Source organism: Gadus morhua, chromosome 21 (genome assembly GCF_902167405.1).
Source record: "Gadus morhua chromosome 21, gadMor3.0, whole genome shotgun sequence".
Classification (NCBI taxonomy): domain Eukaryota; kingdom Metazoa; phylum Chordata; class Actinopteri; order Gadiformes; family Gadidae; genus Gadus; species Gadus morhua.
In genome coordinates, this window is record NC_044068.1 from 15,339,066 (window position 1) to 15,360,709 (window position 21,644).

At 46.0% G+C, this 21,644-nt stretch overlaps 1 protein-coding gene across 21 annotated transcripts in view; it reads left to right on the top strand.

Annotated features, from left to right (window-relative positions):
* Nucleotides 1-21,644, top strand: part of ptprk (protein tyrosine phosphatase receptor type K) — a 98,548-nt gene that overhangs the window by 30,526 nt on the left and 46,378 nt on the right. For all 21 annotated transcript variants that reach the window (XM_030344849.1, XM_030344851.1, XM_030344859.1 and 18 more), the window contains 7 exons: nt 5,474-5,596; nt 11,491-11,651; nt 12,477-12,531; nt 12,639-12,697; nt 16,863-16,944; nt 18,627-18,742; nt 19,432-19,606. In XM_030344849.1, the coding sequence (XP_030200709.1) occupies nt 5,474-5,596; nt 11,491-11,651; nt 12,477-12,531; nt 12,639-12,697; nt 16,863-16,944; nt 18,627-18,742; nt 19,432-19,606 (771 nt within the window). The remainder of the gene's footprint in view (nt 1-5,473; nt 5,597-11,490; nt 11,652-12,476; nt 12,532-12,638; nt 12,698-16,862; nt 16,945-18,626; nt 18,743-19,431; nt 19,607-21,644) is intronic.

Below are 21,644 nucleotides of genomic sequence, written 5' to 3' on the forward strand. Positions count from 1 at the left end.
TGGATTGAAGAGACAGAGCCAGTTAAAGGGATGGGATGGATTTACATTTTTACAGTTAATTATTTGTGTGTGTGTGTGTATGCATGTGTGTGTGTGTGGACATGTGCTTGTTATCACAAGCACACTACCCTCCGGGGTTAGTTGTGTGATCTGCAGAAAATAAATCACATTTTGTGCAAATCTCAGTTTCACGCTCTCCCCACCCACCTCTCTCTCTGTCCCTCCATTTTCTCTCGGATCTGCTCTTTGTTCATAATTGATACATTTCTCGGCAGACAGGAATGGTGAGCTCCACAGATGACTACTAGACACAAGTTTGAGGGAGACTTTGTGCCAAAAATGAGACATTTCTGAATGATGAATGACAAAATGTGCAGTCAAACATATTCAATACGTTTTTATTAACAATTGTTCATTAGACCTTTGTCCCGTGGTTGGTCAATGATGTTATCTCTGCCTGATATCTACACAAATAAATGTATTATCCTTACAAATCCTCTCTAAGAAATGTAACTTTTGGCTCCCTCCCTGTTTACAATCTTTGATTTCATCAAAGATTGTTTTGCTTCTGCAAGAGGAGATTCTATTTTCATTCAGACATGTTTATTCGCTGTGAATGGTTAGCAGATTCTTTTCCAAATCAATTTCATTGTCGTCCCCCCCCCCCCACCCCTGCCTTGCCTGCCTCCTCAAGCATTTACATTCCAAACCGTCTGCGCATCCGAAATTGATGTTGAAAAATAGGAGAAAATGAACAGCAACTCCAACTGGGCCATGCGGATCCATACAAAGGGGGTAGAGGCCCCCGGGCCCCCCTTTGACTAAGCGTTCTGCCAGGGGCCCCCATCGGAATGCCGAAATAATATATTGGTGTGATTGGTATGTATAATGGAGTTTAGTGGGGGGCATGTAAATAACCATGGCCCCCACTCAGGGGCCTGATCAAACATTTGACCTTTCGCTCTGTTCGTATAAACGTACATTAGAGGACGCAAACGCTCCCTCCCACCCGCTGGTTGAACGGGGTCGAGGTCCCCTAATCTGCTGCTACTGCATTACAGTGCGGTTTAAAGTGACAGCAAAAGATTTGTCACATGCCATCCTATAATGTTTTAAATCATGGCTCCCCTTAGATGTCGAATGTGTGCATGTGTGTTGGTGAGTGCGTGGGTGCGTGTACTTGCTCCTCTCTGTCCTTGAGCTTTTATCAAGTCTTCTAATTATTTTATTATGCAAATGAGGCACTATTATTTCATTAGCGAGGCAGCCAATCACAAAGGCTGATTAGGAAGCGATTAGCATGCATTCGGCCTCTCTGTGTCCTTGTGAATAGTGGGGTGGTGAAGGGGGGGCATTAATGACCCATCTGGATGCACTGTCTCTCTCTCTCTTTCTCACTCACTCACTCACTCACTCACTCACTCACTCACTCACTCACTCACTCACTCACTCACTCACTCACTCACTCACGGACTCACTCACTCACGGACTCACTCACTCACGGACTCACTCACTCACTCACTCACTCACTCACTCACTCACTCACTCACTCACGGACTCACTCACTCACTCACTCACTCACTCACTCACTCACTCACTCACTCACGCACTCACGCACTCAAAAGCATTTGGACATTAAATCACTATAAAATAAGTAAAATACAAAGATTTTATAATTTTTTAAGCCAAAAGTTCAGAATTATTACATCTTTGATAAGTGTCATCGAGGGTGTCCGTAAGCCGCCAATTAGCGGCCATCGGTGGACTACAATTTAAATAGGCCGTAAAATATCAATCTTGACGTCCATCTTGGCTGATACATTTTTTTATTCATCAAATAAAGCAAAACAACATTGCAATTAAAAAATGTCAATTAAATTGTCAAGCAAAAATCACAATTCAAGTTTTTTAATGAGCATATACATACATTCAATTTAATTGTCAGTGAATATGCATAAGGGCGTTGCTTACTGAATACATAGACCTAGTACTGCCCTCATTAGACACACTCGAAAGAATCACAGAAAACCCTTCACAGCACTAGTTTACAGTTGAGGTGAAACAGACGTCCTTTAGGAAATTAAAAGAAAAAAAAAAAAACGAACGTAACAACGAAGAGGATACCTGTGAAGAGGTACATGTGGAATACAGCGAGGCAGTACTAGTGTGAAAAAGGAAACAAACCCCACCTTTTAGGCCAGTGTGGCTGGCATTCTTGGTATCTTTATAGCCACCCAACAGTCACCATACTTTCATTGCATCCATAGTGGTGAGCAACATTCATAGAACTATAATTATCGGCATCTGCTGGATCGATTGATCTTTCGTCTCGATAGCAGTCTGTGTTACAAACCAATGTTTACTTGCACTGTGGTACGTTAATGTAATTTGTCGAGGACACTAACCCGATGCTATATCTCTAATAATACTGGTATTGTGAAATTGTACATATACTTGATCCTCATCAACCAACTATTGAACACTAGTCAGATGAATTCTTCTATGATTACGGCCTTCTGAAAATGATCAAATGATCCCCGGTTAAACGACTTGACCAAAATACAGGGAAACAAAGACGTAGGATTGCAGATAGGCAGGCCGTGTTAATGTTTAACACACTAAAGTAAGTCAATAGCCTGTCACATTCCTGGGGAAACATTGGCTGTTCACATCCAGCCTAATATAACTTCTTGGGGAATCTGATCCCATATTCCAATAGAGGTGTGAACACTAAATATTCCTTCAAGACGCATGTCAAAAATGCATTTGGAGGTTTTCCGAGGTACGTGTCAAAATACGTCCCGAACTTCCAGCACACATTAATATAGTTTTAGTCATATCTAATGGAGTGAAAGTCCAACTGCACTTGGGGGACAGCTTGGCTCAAACTGAGTTTATATTTATTTTAATGTATTTTACTTTAAATATTAATACCAAAGCAGCAATGCAGATGGTGGAGTGTTGCAAGCACTAGTATACGTACATGTAGAGTGTGGATATAAAGTCACAAGAGGTGACCAGAAATGCGTGGCTAGTTTGATCGCATTCGTCTCAGACTCTATGAGGATTTATCTGGATACAAGCCACCAAGTTTGAATGCAACCAAGACATTATGTCTCTATGCCTGCTCTTATATTTATTGGCAACTTGTTAGTTTGTGTGTGTGTGTGTCTCAAGTTGGCAGGACTTTGGGTAAATAAGGAAGTGTTAACCAATATTGCAGGAAAAATCACAAGAAAAGGTGTGTGTGTGTGTGTGTGTGTGTGTGTGTGCGTGTGTGTATGTGTTATTATCTATGGTCAATTGCACACACTTGATTTCCATAGGCGACTTTTATAACAGAGGACGCACACACAGAGCCTTCTGATATAAGCGGTTAAAAGCAGTTTATACATCTCTCACAGAGCTCTGCTCAACAGTCAGAGAAAACATAGTGGGAGCTGAAGTTTGCAAGAATTTGAATTGAGGACATTCCTTTCCAGTGTTGGGCTACAATGTCACGACTGCTATTAGTGCAACCACAGCACATGTGATTGTTGCTGCTCATTCCTGGCCAACACCTTCGCATGTTTCTGCTGTCGCCAGAATAGAAACGGATTTCGCTCTCTGTTGTGGAATGGTTATTGTGTTGCATTTTAGGAATTTAGGTGGCAAAAAATAGGTTTTGGTATCTTTCAGACTAATACGTGAGATACCTGAAATGTGAAGTGGAATGTTTCCTTTTTACTGTGGAATTTCCCCCCTGTAGCCGAAGGCGTAACTTGAAGGAGACCCCTTATACAGAGAATTCCCCACGCAATCAGCCAGGCTGATGCGTTGTGCTTCAGTGTCATGCTTAAAGCCCAGCGTTGAAAACTCCCCTTAGTGTTGAGAGTAAACAGTTGACGAACACATTGTGCTCTGCAGGCTCTATTTAAGTGAGAGCTTTGGAACCTTGTACACCATTGGCACAGGGTGCATACCATTACTGAGAGATGGACTGTAAATTACACACGCAGTCACGCACGCAGTCATGCAGTCCCGCAATCACACACGCATGCAGCCACGCAATCACACACGCATGCAGTCACGCAGTCACGCAGTCGTGCAGTCACTCAGCCATGCAGTCACGCACTCACACACATCAGAAACGTGCCGCCGTTTGAAACCGTGCACAGAAGACACGCACGTCATCTTAAATGTGTGTGAAAAGTGTGGAAAAATTTGTAGCATGCATCATAATGTTCCCGAAAGAGCAGAAGACACACAGGTAGTGCGTCCTTCTGTAAGTAGAGGTGGCCGTTGTGCTGTTCCCAGGGGCTTGTGCGGTGTTGCTAGTGAACATGATTTCCGTGGTGTTGTGTGTGCGGTGAGATTAGCAGCTGGACCGTGGACCCAGGTCTGTCCACACCCCCCCCCCGCGCTGCTGGTCAACAGATGGGATAACAAAAGCGCATGTCGGGCCCACTGGGTGACCGCTAAGGCAGCTGGGTGACCGCTAAGGCACCAGGAAAGCTATTACTGTTAGCCACATGAATCAGATAGCGCCGCAGCTTTGCTATCCCACCAGCTATATCCTCCTTCTAGGCCAATTGTTGACACCGAGCACTTTATTACAGCGGGCAGCAGGATGAATCAGATAGCTGGCAGTCGTCTGCATGGTATTCCTGACAGCTTTATTACTCATCCAAGCCCGGTATTATTGAAAGTTGATTGGTTCAGCTAGCCGTCAGTGACAAGGAGCGTCTCCCTATATTAGTGGGATTTCACATTGGGGGGGCGCTGAGGGGGGGGGCAGGGGGGCGTGGGGGGGGTCTGGACTAGAGGCGGCCAGCTCAGACACTAGCCCTGGTGACAGCGCAGCTGATTGGCTGAAGGCAGCCCGTGATTGAGTCACATAGGTGATTTTGACCCGTAGTGAAGTCTCTCAGATCTGAGGCCTCTGGTAGTTTGTTAATGAGCACGCACACAAACTCAACCGTGCACGGGCACGCACGCTCACACGCTCGGCTCATTATGTAGTTAATGGAGAATACATGTCTTATCAAAGCAAAAAAGAAAAATCCCCAGTTCTGTATTAATCAAACTTTGTGATTAGGAATGTACATTAATCATTCTAATTGCTTAAGGGATCGTCTTTATTTTTTCTCAGTTTCCCTCCTTTGAAGTCGTTCCCATAGGACGCCTGATCAGCCTTCTTCTAGAATGCTCCTTTGTGTTACATTGTGCTTTTTGTGTTTTCTCATTTTCATCTGGCGTGTATGTTACCGTCTGGAAGCACCAGTGAGCGTGGCTTTCGCCAGCCAGCCAATGAGAGCTGCAAAGGAAATAGGTCACCATATTAATTGTGTGACTGGGACCACTCTTTGTCTCTCTTCTGTGTTTAAGCTGTCTTTTTAATTTGATCAACTAATTCACCCAAGCTATACTCTCCCGTCCACGCCAGAGGAACTTACTCACCAACCGCTTGTTTCCTTCTTTGGTCTGTTTCCAGGAAGCTGCACGTTCGACGAGGGCTTCTCCCAGTGTGACTACCAGCAGGACCCCTACGATGACTTTGATTGGACGCACATCAACACCCAGGAAGTGCCCTACGTGTCCCCGGAGCTGCCAAAAGGTGTGATTCACCCCCCCCCCCCCCCCCCCCTCCTTTCCCATCCATTGTCCTCATTAACGCAGCTGTCAATCAATCCGTCATCTGGATCTCTCTATCATGACGGTCCCATTGGTCCAGGCCCTCCCCCATGCCCCCCTCCCCCCAATCTTCTCTTCAGTATGATGATGAAGGGGAAGTTAAATCTCTCTGCCCCGGGCTGAAGCTCTAATTAACGGAATATGAGGTCGTTAATCAACGGTGGCGAACAGGCAAGGTTGCCTACTTTTACACAATGTGAAAAGAGCAATGGTGGAACATTAGCCGGCTACACACACACACACACACACACCAGTAATCAGCCCCTTGGGATTTTGATCCACAAGAAATTAGGAATGTCGCTCGGTGTGTTAAACGTTGCAGTGTAGGGCTGGATCCAAGTTTAATTTATCCGTCATTCTTGCTGATCAAATCCCCGCCGACAGAGACATGTTTGGTTCTCTATAGGAAGTACATTTTCCTTGAGCTTCCCCCCCCTCCATCTAAATGTAATTGCTAGATCATTTGCAACGTCCGAAAGGGTCTGAAATCCCCTTGTCACCTCACTTTATGCCCCCCTCTCATCCCCTCAACACAAACACACACCCACGCACACACACATTCCTCCTCGCTCTTCTGCAATCCTCTCTCCCTGGTGCTGAAGATGAAAGCGGTAGGCCCATCACTTGTTGCCATGACAATATAAGGCTGTTATTTATCTCTGGTGCTGATCACGGTGACAAGGCAATCTGGCTGACATTTAGAGAAAGGTTCAGTTCAACGGGAACTCTTTAACTTGGACACACACATACATTCACACGCGCACACACATACCGACACACACTCATTCCCTTGCACTCTCTTCTCACAATAAATATGTGTAGCCAGTCCAATAATACTGCTTGATATTTATGGTCCAACAAAATATTAGAGTGGGTCAAGTGCCTTGTCATCGGGAACAAGGGAAAGTCTGTATTTAGGATTATTAACATATGAAAGCACTTGGTGTTTTTAATAGAGCCTCATGGATGTTTTGACTTTCCCAAATCCCAAATCAAATACAAAAGTGCTACATGATGGAAATACTGAACTATTGCGGCTGGAGGGAGCAGGAAGGATTAAAAAAGCAGTTGTATTTCCAGTAGCAGAGTTAGGGCCAGAGGCAGAGGCACTGCTGCTGGCCAGGAGTTGTGATGGAGGGGTTTAAAGATGAGACAGAGGATGGTCCCGGAGGCCTAGAACATCAGAAGGAGGCGTTGTGCAGGGATCCCTTGCCCAGCCCTTGGGCTTCCTTGGCCAGGGACACCATAAACGTCCAAGACTACTGTTGCTATCCTAGCTTTATACAATAATATTTGCAAGTGCAGAGTTTTCAATGGCTCAATATGTTTTAAGTGGAACCACATGTGAAAAGGCCCCATGTTTGCTAATGTATTACTATCGGGCTGGGTAGATGAGCAATTTAGCCAACAATCTTGTTTTTTCTTTCGGCAGGACATATTGATATTTTTATAAATAATATATTCCAGTCTTCTTAGGTCCTAATTGTTAATCCCCTTTTCCTGCTATAGGCAACACACAGTAAACAGAGATGGAGCTGGCATGGGTTTACAATGGAAATAAAACTCTGGCATCTAATGTCTCTGGAGGAGGGGGGGTATTGGCAGCATTTGCCATGCCAGGGGCTGGATCTTACATTGGCACCTCGCGCTGGCAGCACTGGGTTAGCCCGGAGCCTGCCAGCGGTAATGTACATGGGACACTGGCTCTGTCGCTCTGCGCCTAAGCTGACTAATGCAGATATACACTTTCACGGATGATGATGTTGATGTTGTTGTTGTTGATGATGTGAGCCCCGAACGCTTGAAATCCAGCAGGCATGTAATTCTCTCCCTCTCGCTCGCCGCATTTACTGTGATACGGTCAAGTAAAAGGAACGATCACGGTAATATAGATACAGTTCTGGAGGTGGGTCGCTCATATAATATGACATTATAGTAGGTATGGCGAAGAGTATGTGTTTTATGGCACTAATGCTATAATTAATAGGGCAAGAAAACTTTCAGCAGGTGGCTTTTTTCAGTGTATGACACTTAATAGCCATAAAAATATTTTCTCTAGCTGATCTGGGTGACTTTAAGTGGTTCAGATATTTTTGTTTTGATATTGGTCACAGTTTTGTGACGCCAGCCATTAATCCCTTCCAGCCCCCAACATTTTCCATCCCTGCTTGCAGCCATTTATATTAATTGACCCTATAGGAACACGCAAACCGGTGAAAGCCAAACTGTCCATTAACTGGGATTTTTTACAGCAGGCCTGTTATTGTTTTTCGCTCACTAGACCGTCTTATGTTTGCTGTCTGTTGTTGCTGCTGTCGTTATGTGACATATCTAGGTCTCCAAGGCGCTAGGGAGGTATTTTTAGCTGCATCGTCCTAACATTGTGGAGTCTGTCTTATGGCAGCCATCTTGAACATTGAATGATTTCCGACCTCAGCCATTTTAAGAGGACTGCCAGAACGCCGATGTCAGCCATCTTTGACATGTCTGCCTTCCAAGTGTCAGGGTTGCGACATCTGCCTTCTTGTTTCATTCTCCTCAGAAAAAAATATATTGTTAGTATTATTATATAAACCACATGCAAGTAACATTACTGGGTGGTCAGAAATGACAGGTATAACTAACTATTATTTCCATGCAATAATTGTATGGAACTGCTTTTAAAAATGCAAAGTAAACTAAGATATTCTTGTTGTTGTGCCACAGGCATTGAGTTAAAATGATATGCCATTATGATCCATATCAAATGCTCACAGACAGATCTTGGCCTCTGGAAGGACAAGTGTATTTATTATAGCTGCAACGCAAGGTATTGGCATCCATTTCACCAGTGTCGTCAGCCATCTTGGTGTAATTGGCAAGAATGGCTATTAGTGAATTGACTATCACTTATCTTATAGCCAAGAAGCTACTTGTCCCTGAATCGAAATACATAGAAATATCTTCAAATAACTAATTTGGTGACCTTCCTTCTCCGGTATTTTACAAAAATATATTGACTGGATGTAATGTAATCTACGCTAATGAAGTGAATATTCTCAACTGATTTGACACTGGTCACAATGCCTGGAGCGTATCTTTTATTAAACGTCTAGATTTTATGATATTTTCTGTCTCTTTCAGAAATCCAGGAAAGGACGATTGTAATAATGCATGCATAATACAATGGTGTCTGGACCATTTGTAGTCGAGTAGCGTTTGAGTCAAATGTGTTTTGTGTTACACATAAAAGATTCCCGGTCATAGGGTGGCCCGACTAAATACGGCTTAGTTAACATTGAGTAATGAATTGTGAATTGTGAGAAAGAGGACAAATCCAATAACTGGGTTAGAATATTTTAGTTTGAAGATTGACTATTGTGTTTGTGTCCTTCTGCATATTTAAACACATCTCTGTGTTGTGTTGTCAGTTCCTGTTTGGACCTTGCTATGCTGTTCTATTCTGTTGTGGATTAGCCAAACAATGAACGCTAATCACCATTGTCCAAACTGTTTATTGTATGCGGCAGTCTTCCTACGATTTGACTTCCATTACAACATGCAAATTGGATTATCCACCAAGAGAGGAAGTGTTATGTATAAATTGCAGGAATGGGTGTTGGGTTGCGTTCTGTTCGGCTCCCACCACGTTCGACACGAGAGACATGACAAGCAAAGCAGACAGGAGAAGGCCTCTGTGATCGTACACACGGCAAAAGCATCTGGTGAAGATCCTCACTGATTACCACAACATCTGCCCAGACGGACCGTCCTGTCACCGGCAGTATAGCCCATCCAGATGCTTCGGTTTTCCCCCGTAGACAGACGCAAGGCTTTCCGTCGTGCTGTCTGCTGTCAAACCCCTAGCGGTGCCCGCATCGTCATTCTGTGTGCTCCATTCCACATCGCCACCTCAAAATAAGAAGTTTATACAATGAAAATAGTCCAGTTCCAAAGGAAACCAGCTTTGGTGACTCGAGAGAGAGATTCGGTATTGGAATCGGTTCCGATGTTGTTGTTGTTTATAGAAACGTTAAACGTGTGAACTGTTTGGTCCTCTTGTGCACCTCGTCCATTAAAGACAGGCGGACTCTCCTCAGCCTTTAAGTTTGCCAGAGCAATCTATACCGAGGGACGACTGTGCCTGATCTTCGTGCAGTCACAGCTGCTGTTCTGTCCTGCGGTTGGAACACATTATGGCCAGCGCCGTGCGGCGACGGTAAACAGTCACACACAGCGGGAGGGAGAGGGGGACGGAAATGGAAAATGTAGATTTGAAATCCAGCAGGGGCATCAAAATGTCCCTTCTCTTATTGACAGGCAGGTCATGTTCTATTATGGGATGGGGAAACGCAGAGGGGAGGATCAGACTTCATTTCGCTACACTTTGCAACGGGGGTTGACAGGAACTCGCCGTTTTAAAGCAAAGGAAAGTCCATCAAAAGGTGGTAGACATTAACACATTAAGAACACAGGTTTGTTTTCAATTAGCGGGAGGTTACCTGGATGTCTTCCACTCCGTCGCCACGGTTTCCATTAGAACCGCTTCCCAAGGCCTCGGTCGACTTTAATGACAAAAGCCATTCAGGATGGTTCTGGATGGGTAAACACTCTAAATGAGACTGAGGCAGAGGGAGCCGGTTTGACCATATGGGTACTTTGTGTCACACAGTAAATGATATTCAACCAAACTGGCCAGGTTTGTTCATTGATGACCCTGCCATCCCGCTCCCGTTCAAACACTTAGTGCCTCCATACACAGAGAGGTCCTCCGCCGCCACCTGTTTGTCAGGCAATCACTCGGTGTGCAGCTGAGGCCAATCCAGAAAATAACTGGAACAACAAGGGATATAGAGAGTGTACGTGATGAAATAACATTGAATACTTGGATTGTACGCGATGAAATAACATTGAATAATAATGTTGAATAAATTGAATGTACGTGGTGAAGTAACATTGAATACTTTGATTGTACGTGATGAAATAACATTGAATACTTTGATTGTACGTGATGAAATCACATTGAATTCTTTGATTGTACGTGATGAAATCACATTGAATAATAATGTTGAATAAATTGAATGTACGTGGTGAAGTAACATTGAATACTTTGATTGTACGTGATGAAATAACATTGAATACTTTGATTGTACGTGATGAAATAACATTGAATACTTTGATTGTACGTGATGAAATCACATTGAATACTTTGATTGTACGTGATGAAATAACACTGAATACTTTGATTGTACGTGATGAAATAACATTGAATACTATGATTGTACGTGATGAAATCACATTGAATACTTTGATTGTACGTGATGAAATAACATTGAATACTTTGATTGTACGTGATGAAATAACATTGAATACTTTGATTGTACGTGATGAAATCACATTGAATTCTTTGATTGTACGTGATGAAATAACACTGAATACTTTGATTGTACGTGATGAAATCACATTGAATTCTTTGATTGTACGTGATGAAATAACACTGAATACTTTGATTGTACGTGATGAAATAACATTGAATACTTTGATTGTACGTGATGAAATCACATTGAATTCTTTGATTGTACGTGATGAAATAACATTGAATACTTTGATTGTACGTGATGAAATAACATTGAATAATAACGTTGAATAAATTCAATGTACGTGGTGAAATAACATTCAATACATTGAATGTGATGATATGACATTGAATGGGAGGAAATTCGCGACGGACCCGATCCGTGCGTTTCCCTTCCGGAGCGTATCTTCGGCCTCGCTATGACCTTCCAGCGAGACGCATGGTTTCCGTAACGCTCTCTGTTCTCGTGTGTGTGTGTCCAGGCTCCTACATGGCGGTGGACGTCTCCCAGTACGACGTCGGGGAGAAGGCCCGCTTCCAGCTCCCCGTCATGAAGGAGAACGACACCCACTGCATCGACTTCAACTACCTCCTGACGAGCCCCGACGGCTCCAGCCCCGGCACCCTCAACGTGCTGGTCAAGGTACGTGCTGGCCCTCGGCCCCGTAGACCCAGGACGCAGAGAGCACTCCCGGCCCGGATAACATTTAGATAGATAGATAGATAGATAGATAGATATTCTATACAGGCAACCTCTGTGCACTTGATTTGTTGTAGAGCCCAGATCAGGAGGTGTCATCATTTTAACATCATCAAATATTCTAAAAACTTTACACACAGTGTTAGCCTCGCGGGCGACGTAACAACTCCAGGCGACACGCCGTCACAAGGACTCTGTGGTAATTGCCTCAGTGGCTCAGCCGGCACTATAGCGCGCTGGGATCCAGATTCAGTTCAGACATTTCAGCAGCCGCGATGACCTTTTTTGGGTCTGTGCGTGTCTCTTGTGTTTACCATCAGTTCAAAACACCAGCAGAACTTTGTGGATGTTGACTGGTTGGATGTTTATTCCGGGGAGGCGGAGTGCGCTGGCTCAGAGACATGTTTTTCCGTGCCGCCGTTGAGTGTGTGTGATATTAGTTTTTGCGCTGTTATGTCGTTCCATGACTCTGGCAGAGCGAGAGGGATCAAGGCCGGGCTGGAGAGGTTTGACAAGGGAGGGGAAAAAAGCAGGGAAAATGTCAGACTGCTTTCCCCTCTCCCTGGGTACCAACCACTTGTGTCGTCTGGGTTCTAAATTTTCCTTGGAGCATATCACTCATAGAAAGGGGATCTGAAGCAAAGCTCTTATTTTGAATTTGTATTCATCACCGAGTGATGAACCAGGTCGGCCAAGCCAACCTCTGCTAAAGTGTTATTTGGTGTTTTGTTTTTAAATGTCATGTTGGCTGTTATTGTGTCCCTGCAGGTTAACAAGAGCCCCCAGATGGCTAACCCCATCTGGAACATGACTTCATACACCGGTAAGGGCTGGATTAGACCCCTGCATCATTAGATCGTCTTTCATGCTAATCTCAACCCTGTGTGCTTTAATCCCGATGGTCAACTGATGCTGATTTTGGCCTTTTAGGTAAAGACTGGCTGAGAGCTGAGCTCGCTGTCTCCACTTTCTGGCCCAATGAATACCAGGTAAGAGCTCAGTAAAAATAAACACAGAATGATGAGTAATCTAACTGCTACTTCTGCTATTCTAACACTGACTATTATGATATACATAATGAATTTAATCCCGCACCGCATACCATCACACACACACACACACACACACACACACACACACACACACACACACACACACACACACACACACACACACACACACACACACACACACACACACACACACACACACACACACACACACACACACACCATCCCTCTCACACACACACCATCCCTCTCACACACACACCATCCCTCACACACACACATTGCATCCCTCTCACACACACATTGCATCCCTCCCAAAGACACACACCCACACCATCCCCCACACACACAACACACATACCATCCCTCACACACAAACCCAGTTGATGTATCCGTGTTGACGGCGGCTCAGGAGGTGGTGTTGAGGCCACACTGAAGGGTGGGGAGCGGTACTATGGGGGGCGAGGGGCGCTGCGGGGTTGAGTTATTGGGGGGGGTGGTGACTTCTCTGTGGTACTCATGTTAATATTAGTTATTTCGTGCCTCCCGGCGTCCAAACTCTCCCTTGCTCCCTTACTCTTCCCTTCTGTCTCTGCCACTTGGAAGATGACAATCACACCGGATTCAACTAAAGAAACAACGGGGAGATTCACAAAACAACTATTTGCTCACTGCCAGCCAATTAACCTCAACTGGGTTTAGTCAAATGCATCCCAGGCTACATCTTCAACGACTACTACACCATGTGTACCAGCGAGGGAGGTGTGTGTGTGTGTGTGTGAGTGTGTGTGTGTGTGTGTGTGTGTGTGTGTGTGTGTGTGTGTGTGTGTGTGTGTGTGTGTGTGTGTGTGTGTGTGTGACGTTGGCGGTGTCCTCCGTGTCTCGGCTGCCGACAGGGCGCCAACGTGTGTGATGAACGCGCAGTGTAATTAGCAGCTGGCGCGGCGCGCGTTATTGTCTTATTTTTTCCTTTCTCCTCGAGGTACACAAGCTGTATCTAGACATCCCCCTGAGTTTGTCCTCCTCCCATCTGTCTCTGCATCTCTCTCTTTCTCGCCTTCCCTCTCTTATTCTCTCTCGCTCAGTTCTGTCTCTTGCTCCGTCTGTCTGTCCGTCCGTCTGTCTGTCTGTCTGTGTCTCCCTCCGTCTGTCTGTCTCTGTCTCTCTATCCGTCGCTCTCTCTCTGTAACCCTCTCACTCTCACTCACTCAAACTGTCTCTGTGCATCAATCTCCATGTGCGTTGATGTGTCGGTGCTCATCACTTGATCTGTCATTTCTGTGATCACACTCATTCTGCTGGTCTTCCTACTTCTGACACTGGGCTTCTCATTAACTGTGTGTGTGTGTTTTTGTGTGTGTGTGTGTTTCAATCTGGGGCTTGTGTCCTGACAGATGTTTTTGTTGTGAAACTACTTGTCCCTAAGAGCTCTATACACACACACACACACACACACACACACACACACACACACACACACACACACACACACACACACACACACACACACACACACACACACACACACACACACACACACACACACACACACACACACACACACACACAGCATGTTCCAGCCGGTCCCCCTCTCCAAAGCCCAGTCCCTGTATGGTGACTGGAGCGGATATTATGGGGCATGAAACTCATGTGTCAACATGTTTTAATTGAATGTAATGGTCCCGGCCTGCTGACGCCTATGTTAGTCTTTCAGGCTACCAAACGGGTTATTGGATACACAAGGTTATGAAGCCAGTATTTCATGTTCCGACGTGTTCCTGTGTTAGCGCATCAGCTGGGGTTGTAATGAGAGAGCTTTCCTCTCCGGGGCCCTGACGCGCACGCACATAGACACAAACAGATACACGTACAGACACGCATACAGAGACACACGCATACAGACACACACGCACACACATGCACACACACACACACACACACACACACACACACACACACACACACACACACACACACACACACACGCACACAGATGCATACATTGACACAAGCAGGAACACACACACACAGGAACACACACACACACACACACACACACACACACTCATATATGCACACACATTCACATTCACGCATAGTGATTTCAATATGATTGTATTATTATTTTTGGCGGAGAGGGGGTTAGTTGTTGTTGTTGTTGGTAACTCGTCTTTTGTGCGCAGTGCTTCTTTCCCAGAGCCTCGGTCCAATCCATCATTGCTCAGGTCGCCCTTTGGGCTGGTGATATTTCAATCTTCTGCACGGATTATTCCTGAGCTTTCTCTGGCGCGCGGGCTGTAAATAGAACAAATCGATCATTTACCTTCAAAATGCCACATGATCATCATGTTAATCTAGGACCAGGCCCCCGCGGCCCCCAAAAAATTAAAAATAAAAATCTCTATATATAATGACACCACTTCTATACAGAGATTCTCCAAGGTAGTAACGGATATAAAGGGCACAGGCAAGAGGCGCAAACGGCCAGTGAGCAGTCGATAAGAAAGCCCTTTGTGTCCAGAGGAACCGCTGCTGTACTCTGAAAGGGTTTGTGAAGAACCGCAGGACGAGTGGGCACACAGTCAGCCGGACCAGATGCTGGCAGACACACAACACAGACTCCCTGTCAGCCACGCAGACATACAGGCAGGCAGGCACGCCGGTAGACGGACAGGTAGACAGATGGACAGGTAGACAGATGAAGGTAGACGTGAAGATGCCTCTCCTCTCTGTGAGCTACGAGCGAGAGATGACTGAATTGGAAGATAGAACGTGAGAGAGAGAGAGAGAGAGAGAGAGGGAGATGGGGGGGGGGGGGGGGGGGGCACGTTGACAACCGACGGGCGATAAGCTGAGGGTAAACAGTTTGTGGCAGATTTCTGTTCACAGGTGATGAATGACAATAATCTCTGCTTTGCTTTCCCCTATCTGTTACACCTCATCCCTTCTCTTTTCTCCTCTTCTCCCGGGCTTATTTCACAGAGATACTGTCTGAGGGAAGCCCATTAGTAAACAGATGGCAGGGAGAAGCACAGAAAGACCCAAAGAGATTGATAGGAACGGGCGCAGGAAGAGATGGAGGGGATGATGATGATGATGATGATGGGTGGAGGATAAGGGAAGAGAATTGATGGGTGGAAGGAAGGAGGATGAGAGCGGATGTGGGATTTGCATACTACCATTCCCCCCACCCCCATGCCATGGCATCTTTTTGGGAGGGGCTTGGGGGGGACCTATGAACGACAAGGGTTTCATTGGGTTGTAAACCCAATCAAACGATTTAATTAAATAATAGACTGTACTGTATACAGACTTTGCCGTTCCCAGTCAATATCTCAAACGGATAGCGTCTGAATCTACGTCCGAGGTTTTGCGCCACCTTGATAACAAGGCCGCGAGTGTCCATCTTGATCTCGCAACGGGTTCTCGTTGGGGGAAGAGAGAGAGAGAGAAAAAAAATGAAGGTGTCCTTAACCTGGATCCTTGAATCCATCATTTTAATCAAAGTCTCCGGTGGCAGTGCTGACGTCTGATTTATCAGCGGGCCGCTTGAGAGCGCGCCGGGATGCGCGGGCTGTGATTGATGAGCGGCGAGCACCGGTTTAGGTGGCTGCTCACCCCGCACGTCCCCGCCGCCAATGGCTCTCATTACTTCTCATTAGCCACGCGGGCGCCATCTTGGCCGTCCCTAAGGCGCCGGCCGCGTACGGCCAGCGCAGGTCCCACCGGTCTGACTGGCCTCTATATGGACCCTTTTATCGTGAAACCTGAAGGTAAAAGAGGTTGTTTCAATGGGATTTCCCACCAATGTTTAGCTCTGTCTCCGGGATTGACAGGTTCGGAAACACTAGTTGTTTTATTTCATTACAAAGGGGAAGGTTTTACCACCTGGCACTTCTAGCAGCAGCCATGGAAGCAGGGATCCGTCTTTCGTGCTCCTCTTGAAGGCTTCTTCATTCTTCTCGCTTGGTTTTCGCCCAGTGAAGTCCTTTGCTACTGATATCTTGGCAAAGACTTCAAATACATCTTTATATAGTGTCGACCCAATCACCGAGTGTTTTCAGTTCTAACCACATCTCTCTCTCTCTCTCTCTCTCTGTCTATTTCTGTCTCTCTCTCTCTCGCTATTCTTCCCTGTTCACAGGTCATATTCGAGGCAGAGGTCTCTGACAGCAAGGCCGGTTTCATCGCCATCGACGACATCCAGGTGCTCAGCTACCCATGCGGTAAGTCCATTAGCATGAGCCGGTGATTAGCCCTAGTCCGCTGCAGAGGCCGCTGATGGCTTTGGACCAGTAATTAGTCTGTACCTACCACGGTTTTCGGTTGCAGTCGACTGCTTAGATAAGTAGCAAGGTGACACAGTGGAGGGTGGGGGGGGGGGGAGTGCAACGAGAGAAGGACAAGTGGCGGGGGAGGGGGCGGGGGACGGGGGGGAAGAATGGGTAGGGGGTGGCAGTTGAAGGGGGAAAGACATCAAGAGAAACAGACAGATAAAGAGGGAGCGGGTGAGTGTGAAGCGAGAAATGAGACAGTATTAGGGCAATCATGGAGTGAGGGAATTCAGACCACTCAGCACTTTCTTTTTCACCCACCCACACACTCACACACACACAGACACGCTTGCACACACACACACACACACACACAGGCAGACACATAGGCAGGCGGACACATAAATACACGCACACCAGGCACACACGCACACCAGGCACACACACACACACACACACACACACACACACACACACACACACACACACACACACACACACACACACACACACACACACACACACACACCCAAATACCAACCTACCCAAACACACACACACACACACACACACACACACACACACACACACACACACACACACACACACACACACACACACACACACACACACACACACACACACAGATAACAGTAGCTATCTTGTCTGCAGCTAACAGAGGAGCAGTGAGCATCACCATCCAACTCCTGCCAACCTTCTATGTCTCCTTCTCTCATTTCCTTTCCTTTTCAGCATGAGTAGATTCTAGCCTCCGTAGTGTAATCAAAAAAAGGTTAAATGTAGCAACGCACAGCGTGTTCTCTACTCAACGTTGAGGCCCGCAGCCGATAAGGCCTGGGGAAAGCATGGGTTCTCAGGCTCCTGTGACTATATTTTGGTGGTGGTTGCATTTGTTACTTTGGACAAGGACACTTGGAACGAAGCTAGTCCTCAACCTCCACAGTGGACGCATTCATTCCTGCAGCTGCATTTTCTGGACAAACGCACACACAAACACACGCACACAAACGCATACGCACACATATACACAAACACAAGAACACGCAAACACACCTTCGCAGGCGCACACACAGACATACCTATACGTTTATATACACGTGCATGCAAACAGACGCACGCACACACACACACACACACACACATTCACATACACATACATACACACACACACCCAAACATTCCATCACCAAGGGGGTGTGCTATCTATGATTGGAATCGCCTTCCCTGAATGAAAACGTCAAAGTCAGGACCCTGAGAAAAAAGCTTTCTTCCCCCTTCACTATTAGCGTTAAAGTATGGGGATGCTTGAGGCCATTATAGAATCATTTACATCTTCATGAACCCTATTTGGCATCATTTAAGCACAGAGAGTCCCTTTGCATCATCAACATAGAGGTGATCTCCAGCACCACACACACACACACACACACACACACACACACACACACACACACACACACACACACACACACACACACACACACACACACACACACACACACACACACACACACACACACCATCGTGTGTGTGGACTGTCAGCGCCATCCTCCCTGCCTGTGTGTTGTACGGCTGCGCTCACTCCCTTGTGCCTTTAACCTCGCTTCCTGTAGATAAATCACCTCATTTCCTGCGTCTGGGCGACGTTGAGGTGAACGCCGGACAGAACGCCACCTTTCAGTGCATCTCTACCGGGAGGGAGACGTCCAGTAATAAGCTCTGGCTACAGGTACGAACACACATGCACACACGTACACACACACTCCTTAACATTTAATATCGAGTGTATGAGATCATAAATCTTGACATCGTGTACTGGTATATGGTGCTGCTGTTCGAGAGACTCAATGTCGTAGAGTTTAGCTAGCATAGGGCAGATATACATGTACCTGGACCAATCACAACGGTCACGGCAATAGAACTACGGCCGTCGGCCATGAACGGTACAAGCAGGTAGACACAGTGAACAAGATGGTGTTGTTGTATAGACTAACAGTATGTACATGCACGCATACAGGCACACACCGTTTATCTGGGCTATACACCCTAGCAAGTTGATTAAGAGCTTAATAGCTGCTGATCGCATTAGGGCTATATTGTGGTGATGACCTTTATATCTGCCTGTATGTGTGTGTGTGTATGTGTGTTCACGTGCGCTTCTTAGTGTGAGCGTGTGTGTGTTGTTTGGAGTGTGTGTGTGTGTGTCTGTGTGTGTGTGTGTGTTCACATGCGCTGCTGGTCGGTGTGTGTGTGTGTGCTCTCAGCAGCGCGGCTTTGTGACCTTGGGCAAAGCATTTAACCCCTCATTAGCCACGGCGGCTTTCTCCTCTGCTGACTGTTGGTTTTTTATTTTTTTATCCCCCTCATCCTTCCGAAGGCTAACAGTCGCCTGTGTATCTGTTTTTTTGCCTTTTCAAGAGGAGGAATGGTGAGGACATCCCCGTGGCCAAGACCAAAAACATCAATCACAGACGATTCGCTGCCTCCTTCCGCCTCAAAGAGGTGACCAATCAGGACCAAGATCTCTACCGCTGCGTCACCCAGTCGGAGCGCGGCTCCGGGGTCTCCAACTTCGCCGGTCTGATAGTGAGAGGTCAGTCGCCGCCCCCTTTGCCCATCCTGAGACGTCGGTTTTCTTCTGTTTTGATTGTCTCTGTAAGACTTGGGTTTGGTTAGGGTACTTTATTGTCTATCAGCCATGACAGAGAATTATCGTAATTGAGTACACTGAAATAAACAGGCATTCAACAATTCACAACAGCCCGTTACATGTATATTTATATATGTATGTATATATATATATATCAAATAAATTGTGAAACATTCTTAGATATTTCACTGGTATTCCATAGAAAGACAGACTTAGGCCCGGGGTTTCAGCGGGGCTATCTTTAGAGGCGTCATTTGTCTGGTGATGTTTGGCGGAGCGGAAACCTTGCCACCGGGTGACGATGCCTCTGTGACTCTGATAATGGTCATATCACCAGGACCCAATCCCTAACGCAATATTTGCATCCAGGTTTTCAGTGTTAAATGTCTCTCAGAGGCAGGCAATCCACCCTGCCTCAGAGTTCAACGGAAATAAATAGCTCAACTCATTAGGGAGCGGTTGTGTGTCTGTCTGTGTGTGTGCGTATTTAAATGAGAGAGTCTGCGGTTTTGTGTGCGTGTGTGTTTGAACCCCAAAATGTATAAAAGTGTCTGTTGGTGTGTTTGTGCAGATGCATCAAATTTGTATCCATGCGTCTGTGAGTGCAAACGGGGTTGTGTGTGTGTGTGTGTGTGTGTGTGTGTGTGTGTGTGTGTGTGTGTGTGTGTGTGTGTGTGTGTGTGTGTGTGTGTGTGTGTGTGTGTGTGTGTGTGTGTGTGTGTGTGTGTTCGTTCTAGCTGTCATGTGCTGCTGACATGTGGTTAATAAGGTGTCACCACTGTGTTTTTGAGACGGAATGCTTTATTCATTCACATCCGATGACTTACATATTCAATTCATCTGCCGGGGAGAGAGAAGGGGAGAGAGAGGGGCGGGGTAGGGGGGAGCATTCGAGGGGACTGACAGAAAAACTGAGGGAACAGACGAGGGAAGAAAGGCGAGAGAAAGGGAAGGAAAGGGTTGGAAGGGAGCAGGGTTGACTGGGAGCTCTCGTTATCCAGCGGAGATATCTATATCAGAATGGGGAATAGGAGAGAATATGTAAACAGTCGAGCAGGGAGTCATGTTTATTCCCCTGCATAAGAGATGAGAGAAGGAAGGAAGAGAGCAATCGGAGTTCCGACGTAGCCTTGGCCTTTCTATAAATATATATTCATAGTCCTTTCTCTAAACATAAACGTAGTCTATGAATGCAATGGGCCGTGGCCCATCTGGTCAGATCATCTCTTTGGTTTGGTTGGGGGTTCCATCCCTGCATCTTTAAGGTGATGCAAATGCTAAGGCAGTGATGGGGGGTTTCATTCCAGGCCTATCTCTGCACGTCACTAGCAAGGTACCAACGACTGCTCGTGTGTGTGTGTGCGTGTGCGTGTGCGTGTGCGTATGCGTGTGCGTGTGTGGGTGTGTGCCCGCGTGCTTGTGTTTTGCGTAATGTATATGTGTGTGAAAAACAGACCGGTTGTATAGAAATGTACCAGGGAGATGTGGAATATTCATAAGTAGGTTCCACTCCAATGAAGAGGAATATCTTAAGTGTCTCATGTTTATTTATCGGGAACGTCTATTGTGAAAACACATTGATATGTGTTGGGTGAAGGAGGTAAGGAGTGTCGGCGGTAGAGGCTGGCGTGTCTGAACATGAATAGCATCAATCTACAGCACAGTCATTACTTATATATGGGTGTTGGATCCAAGACCATGCTCTTGTCCCCTGTAGGATTCATATCCACCATCTTTCGTTACATTGGAAGAGAAAAGAGTGGATTGGGCCAACGTGCCAATGATTACGGGGATGTAGGATTATTCTTTATCGACATTATATCTTGATATATATGTATTTGGTTAGCACGTTAAAATATGACATTTTTTCAGTGTGTTGCCTCATGTGTTTGGAACTAGGATATCGGCAGAGATGAGCGAACCAAAGGGAAATGAAAGACAGCGAGAGGTTATTCTTCACATATTTATTTTAGTGCTGCTT